The sequence below is a fragment of the Ahaetulla prasina genome, chromosome 1 (genome assembly GCF_028640845.1).
Source record: "Ahaetulla prasina isolate Xishuangbanna chromosome 1, ASM2864084v1, whole genome shotgun sequence".
Taxonomy (NCBI): Eukaryota; Metazoa; Chordata; class Lepidosauria; order Squamata; family Colubridae; genus Ahaetulla; species Ahaetulla prasina.
In genome coordinates, this window is record NC_080539.1 from 204,607,703 (window position 1) to 204,620,771 (window position 13,069).

The following is a 13,069-nucleotide window of genomic DNA, read 5'->3' on the forward strand; positions in this document are numbered from 1 at the left end:
TTTTCCTGAGCAAAGTGCTACCACAAAAAAAGGCCCTGATCATAGCCAATATTGAGTTAGAACCTCCTTCTCTGTACAGTACTGCCTCAGATGAATATCTGGATGGTATGGAGTCAAGAAACTCCTTTTCATGGCAGTACGGATAGTCCTCGATTTATGACCACAATTGAGCCCAACATTTATGTTGCTAAGTGAGACATTTGTTAAAGTGAGTTTTGCCCCATTTTATGACCTTTCTTGCCACAGTTATTAAGCGAATCACACTGCAATTGTTAAGTTAGTAACATAGTTGTTAAGTAAATCTGGCTTCTCTATTGACTTTGCTTGCTGGTCAGAAGATCACAAAAGGTGAGCAGATGACCCCAGGACACTACAACTGTCATAAATACATTGCCAGTTGTCAAATGTCCAAATTTTCATCACTTGACAATGGGGATGCTGCCACAGTTGTAAGTGTGAAAAACAGTCATAGATCAGCTTTTCCAGCGCCATTGTAACTTCAAACGGTCACTAAATGAACTGTTATAAGACAAGGACTACCTATTAAAATACTTTCGTTTTAGCTTTCTGTTGTATTCTTTTCTAGACACTCGTCCTCTGCTAGCCCTCTCTTTCATTTTATTCACATTATAATTGCAAAGTCCTAGCAAAATCTCAGTGCTTCTTCTTAACTTATTATTGGTGTCATTTATTTTTAAGTGAAAGCACTTCCTTTTATTGTAAAGCAATGCATTTTGTTTTATTTTTTACATGAGTTATTTTTTTTTCCAGGTGTGTGTGCAACATTGACTGTTCACAAACCAACTTCAATCCTCTCTGTGCTTCCGATGGAAGATCTTATGATAATGCATGTCAGATCAAAGAGGCATCATGTCAGAAACAGGAGAAAATTGAAGTCATGTCTTTGGGCCGGTGTCAAGGTAATGCTCCTAGCAAAATTCAATTGGAAGATAGCTCTCCATTTTCACTCTGTTATGTTTAAGAGAAGGAAAACTGGGACAGAAGGAGCTGGCATGAATTATTACGGCATTAGACATTTCTTATGTTTTCCATAGATTTTCAAGCTCTGAACAGGTGTGACCATAATGTTCTTTTTATTATGGCTCACAGTCAAGGGTACAATTATTCAGCATCCTTGCATTCAATTGAAACAGAAGATTAAACAACTGCATTGCTTCTATGCCTTTGTACACTAACCTAGAATTTTGACAGTACTTAATGATATACCCAAACAGTCTAAGAAGCAAAAGAAGAAGATGTACTAGGATTTTAAAATTAAGTTGAAATCTACACGTTGGGTCAATAGGTTTTGCATATCTTGAGCTGACTTAAAAATATTCCATGAACACAGAAACACACACATGTGTATTTACTAGGCTTTGCAGAAAGAACGGTTTCTTTGACAATACTGAGAGGTGATAGAGCAGCAGTCCCCAGCCTTCCGGGCAAGAGCAATCGGTTTGGGGTGGGGGGGAATTATCTTTCACGGACCAGGGAGGGATGGTTTCATCTACAACCTACATCCCGTGCATGCACTGATGAAGCTTCACTCGCCCACCATTTTTGCGGCCTGGTTCCTAACAGGCCAGGGACCAGTACCGGTCCATGGCCCAGGGGTTGGGGAACCCTGTTCTAGTGAGATTGAAAATGTACTCTGTTATTGATTGTGGTGGTTGCAGTTCACTTTCCATTCCCACTATCTCCCGTGAAAGTGCCTTGTATCACCTTGGGGTTTCAATCTGCCTTCCAGATGTTTTGCGCTAAAACCTCTATCAGTGGCCTTGGTGGCTGGAGAGAATAAGAATCTGGAGAGCACCAAATTATGGAAGATGGCTATAAATTGTGCGAGACGGAATACTTTGATTCCAAGCATGCAGGGGACCCAACTTTATTTCTATAAGATTCTAAAAAACTTCCATTTTTCTGACAACTCTGTACCTCTGAAAATATCTATATAGCTTCGCTTTCCCTCATTCCCCCTTCTGTTGTCATAGAAAAGCTCCATTTAGGTTGCTTGTCATTCTTAAAGAAAAATCTGAAAGGAACATCTGGATCAAGGCCCTAATCCAAGGTTCTGTCAGGTAATATCTGTACGTATACAAAGCTTCCATTAACAGTTGGCAGCAGCTGATCGTAACAGAGCCCAGTTCCAAGCAGATCAGGGTGAGACCAGGATTTGGGTTCTCTCCCTGAATTTGGAATTGTACTATTAACATATGGAGAACATAAAGTTGTGTATTCTTGCATATCTCTATATAAGATATGTTCAAGTCCAAAGTGGATTCTGGCAACCAGACATTAGCTGCACATATGTTCTGGATACAGCTGTGATCCAGCCATAGATCTGTGACTAGTGTGTTTATTTTGCAAGGAAACATTCAACTGGCCCAAAAAATACCCTCAAAGACACACAGTTTGCCTTTATTATCATCAAGGCACAATAGCCACCCAAGAAAATTAAAAATATGTAAGGGACATTGGACTATGAGCAATATTTCTTGTGTAGAAACTCCTCAGAATGAACTGAGAGATCTGAAAGGGCTTTTGATATGTCTTCACTCCAGTGTGAATATAATCATCACTGACAAACGCCACTGTTTTACCTACCAAGACCAGAAGCTGGAAGGTTTTGGTTTTTTTCATTGTAGTATGTATCTCTTTGGAATCCAGCTGGATTCTTTGTGACTTCATGAACACAATGCTGAGGTTTTCCTATTAACAGAACGAATTTGTTTGCCATTGCTGCCTTCAGAGAAGTGTTTTTTGATAACCAACAGACTTCAGATCTCCTTTCTAAATACCAACTATGCAACTGTGCTGGGCTTCAGGGATCAGGCAAGGCCAGGCATTTCTATATCTTGGTCAGGCACAGATGGTTCATCAACTTGATTTCCTGCTCTCCAACAGAACAGAGACCCTATAAGAAAATAATTTGTTCTGACTGTTGGATTTCATTTTTCCCCAGTATGCAATAGAATGATATGTGCAGTAAAATTCCAACAGCAAAAAGATTTACTTTCCAGGGTTTCAATATACCCCATGCGTGTCTGTTCAGAAAGAAGGCTGACAGTACAGACTAGCGAATGTAGTTTTAATCATTTCGTACATGACTGCTCCTTGCATTTTTCCTCCCTGCATAATCTGCTTTGAATTTTTTTTAATTCTAGAGGGAAAAGCTGACTATCTCCAATATAGCAAGTCCTCAGAAGCTCTCTTAATTAAATAAAAAGTTCATTTGTGACTTCTGTGAGATTTTGTTTAGTTGGACAGTTCATTTATTCCCAAGAAATTCTGATTTGTTCAACTATAGTTTAAAAAAGGGAAAGGTGTTCATAATTTATACATTGTTTATTCATTTATTTATACTTTTAAATATTCTCGGAATGACTGGGGGAAATCCACAAATATAGCCTGACTGTATACTGTATTTTTCGGTGTATAAGACGCACCGGAGTATAAGAGGCATCTTAATTTGGGGGGAAGAAAACAAGAAAAAAAGAATTCTGCCTCTGCCTACCAGCATCAGGATCAGCGGCGTCCTCACTTCCATTCAGATTTTGATAACGGGAGCAGCCTGGGGAAGCACGGAGGTCGGGACTTGCTTGGCGAAGTAGGTGCAGTGCAGGGGGCAAAAGTCTTGCTTCATCTAGCAGAGCCATACCGGTCTACTTGCCTTTTGGGGGAGTGCACCAGTCTACCTTCTTTAAAAATAGAGGCATTGGTCTACTAATTGCCTTTTTTGGGGGGGAGCGCACTGGTCTACCTTTTTTAAAAATAGAGGCACCAGTCTACTAATTGCCTTTTTTGGGGAGTGCACCGGTCTACCTTCTTTAAAAATAGAGGCATTGGTCTACTAGCCGCCTACAGCGTTGATCAGCTGTAGTGTGGCCCTTTGAAGCACCATGGCAGATGCAAGATCTTTTTCATGAGGACGCGTGGCTGTGCAACGCACAGAGGCTGACAACCTCCAAAGGATGGGGGGCGGCAGGTGGGTGGGGCTACATTCGGTGTATAAGACGCACCCAGATTTTCACCCTCTTTTTGGGGGTAAAAAGGTGCGTCTTATACACTGAAAAATATGGTAAATGGTTCGTAACAATGCTTTACTTTCACAGTTTTTGATAGAGGTCTGTATATTATTAGATGTTTTATATAATTCTTTTGAGCTATTCTTATGTAGCCATTATGATTTACAAAATGCAAATAATTTTTTTAAAAAACCACAATGTAACATACATATAATGCAAATTGTCATTATTAAACCTATTACCTTAACCATTGTTTTTTCTTCTAATAAACATTCAGTCAGTTTTGTCTATCAAGACTTCCATTCAAATGCAAGTAAAAGCCACCTTCCTCATGGCAATTGGGAAACTATCCGTAGACATTCTGTTGAGCTCCCTCAGATATTCAGTACATCCCCACAGCTTTCACAAAACTGTTCAGACGTATAGATTGAGAATGAAATAAGTTATAAGGTTAAAACGTTCCTGTTCCAACCAAGAGAAATATAACCCTGAGGCACCTCAAATTTAAATCCTCTACAGTTTATCTGAGGTGGTACAAGATGTGACAATGGCCACTAAGTTGATGACTTTGAAAAGGATTAATGAAAAATTAATGAAGGAGTCATGTATCAAGGATTATTGGTCTTGAACGCTCAATATGACTTTTGACTTGTATTATTTCCTGGTGCAAAAAAATTCTATCTCCTTCTCTTGATTGTGAGCACGTTACTGGGTGGCTATCATGAGAATCAGAAGGATGAACTAGGAAGAATCTCATCCTAATCCAGAAAGGAATTTTTTAATGATTTTATGTACAGTCCTGTAAATACTTGTGTATTTAAATGATTGCATTGGCTTTAGAAGGAAAGCAACCAAAGCCTTCTTATATTTCATCACTGGTATAAAACTAAACTGTGAATCACAGCTGTGATTTTAAAATGCAAGAGAACCATTTAGGGATTTGATTTCAGTTTGCAACCAAAGTAAACAAATGTCTTTCAGATAACACAACTGCCACTACAAAGTCAGAAGATGGACATTACGCAAGAACAGATTATGCGGGTAAGTATCCCACCAAAGGTAGACATGGTTTTTGAAAAGCAGGGAGAAAGTGTGTTTGAAAAAAATGAAGTCATAGATGAAGTCTTCTTTCATTTCCCATTGAGGATTATCCTCAATATTCAAGCTTAAGTCAATGAATTGGAGCAATTACTATAACTACATAAAAAAAATCCTTATCCTTATTTTTCCATTCCCTCCCTGTAAGATTTATTGGTGAGATTAAGAAAGCAAATACTCCTCAGAAAATCTAAAGACTTTAGCACCAGATGTATTACACTTTTGCTCTTTGTTCCAAGAATGATTGAGAATTCCATTTAGAAGATGGGATTCATCAGTTTTGAATTGACATGTATTTTATTTTATTTTGCTTTCCTATGATTCTTGATGAACGTATCTTTTCTTTTATGTACACTGAGAGCATATGCACCAAGACAAATTCCTTGTGTGTCCAACCACACTTGGCCAATAAAAAATGCTGTTCTATTCTGTTCTATTCTATTCTATTCTATTCTATTCTATTCTATTCTATTCTATTCTATATACCTAGTTCTCATTGTAGGCTTCTTCTAACATTAAATTTGTGGAGGGCTGATGATGAGAGAGCTTGGTTGAAAGAGACTCAATTGGTTTTAAACCTAGATCTTTCATGGGCTTTGATTTTTATGAACCATTATGGTGGTTGTGTGTTATCAATGGACTACTTTCCCTTTTAGATGAAAGAGAATGTAATGAAAGTACATGCGATATGTTTCTTGGGCTAAAATACTGTATGTTAGCCTTCAGGATAATTGTACACTTCCTTCAGAATTCCTCCAGATTTGTTTTTCTTATGCTTATGATATTGAAATTGATATAATGCAGTTCAAATACTTCACAATCAAGGTAGCTCCCCTGCCAGATAAATACAGCATTTTAACAAAAGGTTGAAATAAATGAATCAGTTGATGTTACTGCTTTTAACATTGACACTTCTTTTCATCTAGATGAGTGAAATCTCCCCCACACCACATTTTTGTTACTGCCAGCCTTCACATTAATCGTGGTGGCATCCACTGTGTTTAAATTTCAATTAATAAAATATTCAACATGTCAGAAAGCTGAACCCAATAATTTTTTACAGCTCATTTCTACCTATTCTCTGGTTCTAACTGGGATAAACATTGCACCATACTTACACTTGAATGCAAAGTTAATTAGGTATTTTAGAACAAATTTTTTTTAAAAAAAAATGATAAATGGCTTTAATTTATTTGAAAACACCAAACAAAATATAACCTCAGCTCTTGCAGTTTAAAATATAATATATATGTAAATGTTATTTAAGGTTTTATCAGACATGGTTTGGTGAGGTGGTACCTTCAGTTTATTTTTATTTTTCAAATCTGCTTTACTAGAAAGATTAAGTTTTAAGGAGTCTTTAAATGTTTTGTGTAAATTTTAACAGCTTGACTTAAGGATTGAGAATAGGAGTGCCAGGAATGTAATCATTTTAAAAATAAGTCAAGAAAGGTATTTTTCTTTCCACTTGCAATTTTCTTTGAGATGAGTAAAAAAGAACTTAATGAAGGAACAGTCTTTTGAGTGCTTGGCTTATGGCCTTGTTACACTAAATAAGAAATGGTGAAACATCTTTTATTTATTAAGATTTTACTATCCTTACTTGACAGCAAAATGTTCCATGCTTCCCCACAATGCATAATGTGAATTAAGAATAAGATACACTAATGCACGCATAGTAGAACTTTATAAAAACTGTTTCCTCATTCTGAAATGCCTTATGAACACCTGATGCTCTATATGTTAAGGAAACAAGTTCATGGAGAGCAATTATTGTAGCCTTCCTCTAATCTGTTGGTTTCTTTTTTTTTCTTTTTTTTTTTTGTTGGTTTCTAAATACAATAGGACTAAAGCAGGGGTGGGTTCTACTTACCTTTACTATCGGTTCACGACGGGAGCATGTGTGCTTCTGCACATGCGCAGATTGCCAAATATGACATCAGGGCAGGTGGGCACAGCCTCCTGCCGCTTTTACTACTGGTTCGCAAGAAGCAGAGAGAAGCGGGAGCAACCCACCACTGGACTAAAGGGGCTAGCTGAGAATTCTGGGACTTATAGTCCAAAGATATTTTGGACCATAGGTTAGGAAGACTCCACTATAATATCAATAGGCTTGATCCCTTGGAAGAAAAATTCTATGGCTTTTATAGGGGCATTGCCAAAGTGAAACTCTAAAAAACGGTATACTATATATGCTTACCAGCGAGTTACTTTCTTTGACACCGCACAGCAAATGTAATCCTCTTAAAACTCATGCATGGCTTTGGGGTACCCAAAAGAGATCCTAGTTTGATTTTGCAAAATACAGGTATTCCTCAATTTATGACCACAATTGAGCCCCAAATTTCTGTTGCTAAGTGAGACAGTTGTTAAGTGAATTTTGCTCTATTTTACAACCTTACTTGCCAGAGTTATTAAGCAAGCCGCCATAGTTATTAAATTAGTAACACAATTGTTAAGTGACTCTGACTTTGCTTGTCAGAAGATCACAAAAGATGTTCACATGATCCTATGACACTCCAACATCATAAATATGACTCAGTTGCCAAACATCTGAATTTTGATCACGTGACCATGGGCATGCTGAATGGTCGCATGAAAAACAGTCATAAGTCACTTTTTTCAGTGCCATTGTAACTTTAAATGGTCACTAAATGACCTGTTGTAAGTCAAGGACCACCTGTCTTAAGGTTTTTGACATGGATGTGTCATAATTGTTTCGCAGAGATGTGCAAAACATTTTCATGTCACTCTACCAATGCCCAAACATTTCATTCCAACTTTAAGCATCCCAATATTGAAATGGGTGCTTTTGATTTTATCAAACTTTCTGAAGTCAGAACATTCCATTTCAGACACAAAGGTTTTGTGATGAGAAGCATGGTGGCGCAGTGGTTAGAATGCAGTACTGCAGAACTGCTACTTCTACTGACTGCCAGCTGTCAGAAGTTTGGCAGTTCAAATCTCAGTTTCACTCAGTCTTCCATCTTTCTGAGGTCGGTAAAATTGTTGGGGGCAATATGCTGACTCTGTAAACCGCTTAGAGAGGGCTGTAAAGTACTAAGAAGTGGTATATAAGTACTATTGCTATTTTTGGTCAAGATCCAGGATTTCCAAAACGGTTAGACCAGTGATGGCAAACCAGTGATGGCGTGAAGGGAGCACTTCGCACATGTGCACATGCTCGTCAGGGCCACAACCAGGAAGAGGAGCTGGCCAAGGGGCATGCGCATGCTGGATAAGGTACTTCTGACTTCCGGCACACGCATGCGTGTCAGCAAGCAAGTCTTCTGGTTATTGCTGTGCATGTAAACGTGCCGATCAGCTGGCCGGCGCGCATGCTTATGCCGGAAAACGGAAGACCAGCTCTTCTGATTTCCAGCATTGCCGCACGCACAAAGGCCAGCTGATCATCATGTGCACGTGTGCACAGAAAGAGGAACAGGCAACACCACGTGTGCCAGGAGACATGTCTCCATGTGCCACTTTGAGCACATGTGCTATAGGTTCGCCTTCATGGGGTTAGGCCTTGCAGACTTCTGGTCCTTTGCTCATTCGTTTGGAACTGAGTGATGGATGGGGCGGGCGAGAATGGCTTTTCATCTTTATATAGCTTCAGCTGCATCAGCTTCTCCAGGTGAAGGAGAAACGTGTTATGGCTTCAACCCAAGCACATTTTCACCACCTCTCTTCCACTTCACCGCCTGCTCTTTGTTTATAGCCAAGGGAAAAAAGAAAAAAGATCCAGATCAAGCTCACATCTGGAAAAGGATCCAATGTGGCTATGAAGTGAACTTCACCCTCTGAGAACAAGCAGCCCTAAAACGATGGGTTGGCAGCGGGAGAGAGGTTGGGAAAAGAAAGCCAAAGTTTTAAAGCAGCCTAGTTTTTTCAAAGAGAAGAGAGAATGAATTACTGTCCTGGTAGACTGGAAATAGCAAGGGGAAATATAAGTCAAGGGGATAACTTGTCAGCAGATCCCTTCGCTGTGCTTTTGCTGGCATCAGCAGAAGACTCTTCCACCAGCAGTGCCCTATATAAAGCTTGGTAGGGCAGAACTGAAAGTGCTCCTACAAGAACTTGTTTTGTTCAACGATTCTGAAAGAGAACTATACATATGCAGACACACACGAATGCTCTTACGCTGTAGTTAGAAAATTAAATTTCCCAAGCTTTAGCAATAGGGAAGTTGGTCAAATAAGCTGGCCAAGTTTTAGAAATACAGCTATCATTGAATTTGTAAAAACTTTCAGGAGAATTAAATGTGTGATGACTGAGTGGGAACTGTTTTTTTAAAAAAAAAACACTTGCTATTGTTGAGTTGTCAAACATGTTAGGTTCATAAAGATTAGGATATTGCAGAAATCCATCCTCTATTTTTCAACCCATTAATCTACTGAAGAGGGAGGCCTTGGGTCATTTTGGATATTATGCTGTAACTGACCTCAGCACTATATGAATCAAAAGAGACTCAACCACTCAGACTACCTAAATGAAAAATATAAGTAACAAAATGCTATTAAATGCTATTACTTTAAACCATCCAGATTCATGACCTTGGTTTTTAAACTGTACAGACTAATAGGCCACTGTTTCCTTCATGTTTGTTTCAAAAAAAAATTCATATGTTTCAACAAACCCCAGTATATGAAATGCATTAAACTTTGACTAGCTTAGAAACAAAATCAAATTTTTAGAGTCTTTTAGGAGCATGATGTTTCTGTTTCTTTGTGAATCAGCAAATTATAGCATGGTGTTAGATTCCAAACAAACTAATTAAATGAGAATATTATGCTAAAGGTAATCCTCGATTTACGACCACAATGAACTAGAACTTATGTTGCTAAGTGAGAAATGTGTTAAGTGAGTTTTGTCCCATTCCTTTTCTTGCCACATTTGTTAAATGAATCTGGCTTCCCCATTGACTTTGCTTGTCCGGTCGCAAAAGGTGATTACATGACCCAGGGACAGTGCAACAGCCATAGATATGAACCAGTTGTCAAGCATCCAAATGTAAATCACATGATCACATGGGGATGCTGCAAAGGTCATGTGTGAAAAATCATAAGTCACTTTTTCAGTGCTATTGTAACTTCGAACAGTCATTAAATGAACTGTTGTAAGTCAAGGACTACCTGTTCTGTCCCCTCCCGGCCTCAGCCACGCGAGCTGGCTAAACGAGCCAGTAATTGAGTTCACGGCTGCTATCAGTCCTGGCAGAGAAACTGCAGCTGCCTGCCAAAGTCTCCCTTTTATCTTGGGGTTGACAGGCAACCAGGAAGTCAGCAGTCCAGGCCAAATGTTCAGCTCACTTCTCCACGAGTCAAATAGTTCAGCTCAAGTTTTGCTCGTCACGGAGCAGAAGAGCAGCCAGGGCTGCTTTTATACTCTGTGGGGTGTGGCTCCATGACTCAGCACTTCCTAGGCCTGCCCCATCCCTGCTTCTGTTGTTCCCGCCTCTCCTGCCTACGAAACCTAGGGTCCAGCCAGGCCTGATTGCCATCAGCCGGGTCTGGAGGCGTGGCTTGGGGGGAAGAGTCAGGGGACAGAGGCCTCGTTATCTTCTCCACCTGGCCTGCCTCTGGCTCCTGGAGCTGAGCCAGGGAAGCCAGTGCTCCAGAGGTAAGTCCTGATGGCCCTTCCCCCTCACTTTCTGAGTCACTTTCTGGCAGGGGGCCCGGCCCGGGGGGGCGCAGACACAACACTACCTGTATAGTGAGGGCTGTGTACTTTTTGAAGCTCTGGGCTCCAGTTTTTGACATTTTTAGTAAATTGCAGAGTCAGCATTCCGATTCTAAGTACAGTAAGTGGGACCAAGTTATACCTAGGTATTAATAAGATATGGTTTTCCAATTGTTCCAGATTTAAGGGGGGGAATGGAGCAGGGGTGAAATGCTCCCAGTTCAGACCGGATCGCACGATCCGGTAGCGATGGGGGCAGGTAGTTCAGAGAACCGGTAGCAAAAATCTCTGCCCCCCCACACTGCCTACGCCTCGCTGTTCCTCTTCTCTGTCCCTAAAGCGCTCAGTGGTGATATAGCTGCAAACGGCCTTAAATGACTGCTGCGGCACTTCAAAGGGCCGCACTACAGCTGATCAGCACTGTAGGCAGCTAGTAGACCAGTGCCTTAATTTTTAAAGAAGGTAGACCGGTGCCTGCCAAAAAAAGGCACTTGGTAGACCGGGGGCTCTCAGTAAAAGGCACTTGGTAGACCGGGGTCTGTTTTTAAAGAAGGTAGACCGGGGCCTCTCAGTAAAAGGCAATTGGTAGACCAGGGTCTGTTTTTAAAGAAGGTAGACCGGGGCCTCTCAGTAAAAGGCAATTGGTAGACCGGGGTCTCTACTTTTAAAGAAGGTCAGCAAAGACCTTAAAGAAGGTGCCTCCCAAGTTTTGTATAATTTATTATTTTTATTATTTATTATTATTGGCCATGCCCATTCAGTCACCTGACCACGCCACATCCACCAATTAAGCCACGCCCACAGAACTGGTAGGGAAAATTTTTAGATTTCACCCTGGAATGGAGAGCATTCTTTTTAAAATTAACTTTAAAAAACAAGTTTAAGGCTTTCAAAAATGCATGTTTCTTTCCTCAAAACACACAAAAAATGAAAAACTATGTTCAATTCCAACCAGTAATGTTTGTTGAAGGACAATGAACCATAAGAAAAGTTTTGTTAGATTGTATGCAACCTTGGGCTTCAGATTATTCAACCTCTAGTTTATACAATAATTAGAGGTTACTGTTAACTTTGTGCAAATTTTACAGAAGAATAGCATGGTAATTACAATAGATTCTCTTTGCAAGATATTTCATCTTTTATAAACATCTCCTATAAAGGAAGTAAAAACCACATATTCCTTTGCTATGATCAAAGGGATCCAGGATAAATCATCAGAATTATATATCAGAATTCTATTTGTGCATTAAAATGGGCCTAGAGGATCAGCTGTTTTATGTAATTTTATGCATTCTTTTGTCAAGACTTAATAAAGGTTTGAAATAACCAAATAAGTAGTGGATATGCAAGTCTGGTATAAATATTGAGTATTCCTTCTTTGTTTATTTTTCCGTATTCTAAGATTATTATGAAGAAATAGTAATCATGACATCTTAGAGAAATCTGGCTGCAGCTTCATTGATCGCTAGGGAGAAGCAATAATCTTCCTGAAATTAAAGTTTGGGTAGATGTTTGGGAAGAGCCAAAATCAGTTGGAAGGCAATAAGATTTCAATTGTATTATTATGTAATACAAGGTCTTCCTTGTTCCCCACGCCTAAGCTTTTACCTTCAAAGTACAGCAATGATTCAATAAAATAGCCAACTATCCAACAGCTGCCACCTGGTTCTAATCCAGAAATCTTTAAGCATTAAAGCATTAATATATCTGAGATGTTCTGTCATTGCATAACACTTTCCAAAAAGTATTAACATCCAGCCTTTTCCAAAGCACCCATTAGCCATGATTCTGGCAAACAAGTAAAAAATAAATAGGGAAAAGAAGTCCTTGAAGCACATTAGTACAATTGCATGCACAACTCACCAATAAATCTGAAAAATCACCCACTCAAGGACTTGCTATTATTTAGGAATTCTAATCTCCAATTCTAACCTCTGCTGTGCTTCTAATTACAAAGCTGTGGAATCTGTGACTCTCTGGATGATACTGACTTCAGCTCCACTGTTTCTCACAATTAGTTTTGTTGGCTGGAGCTGCTAAGAGCTGTAGATAAGCAACATCTGGAGGGTCAGTTTTTCTCAACTCTCCTTTACCAAGCGGTCTCCTGAAAGTTGGAGGCATTTATTTTGAAAGCATGTAGAAGACTTTTTCCAAACCATCAGTCAGATAGCAATAAAATTCAAGTTCATTATAAGTTCATCCCTGGATTTTGGAAATACATATAAAACTCTGCATGCTGTTCTGCTTACCTGAAGTGGTGT

General features: G+C 39.4%; 1 protein-coding gene across 1 annotated transcript in view; it reads left to right on the top strand.

Annotated features, from left to right (window-relative positions):
* Positions 1–13,069, top strand: part of TMEFF2 (transmembrane protein with EGF like and two follistatin like domains 2) — a 296,804-nt gene that overhangs the window by 244,984 nt on the left and 38,751 nt on the right. Inside the window, exons 6-7 of the mRNA XM_058188403.1 lie at positions 772–920; positions 5,010–5,069. Of these exons, the coding sequence (XP_058044386.1) occupies positions 772–920; positions 5,010–5,069 (209 nt within the window). The remainder of the gene's footprint in view (positions 1–771; positions 921–5,009; positions 5,070–13,069) is intronic.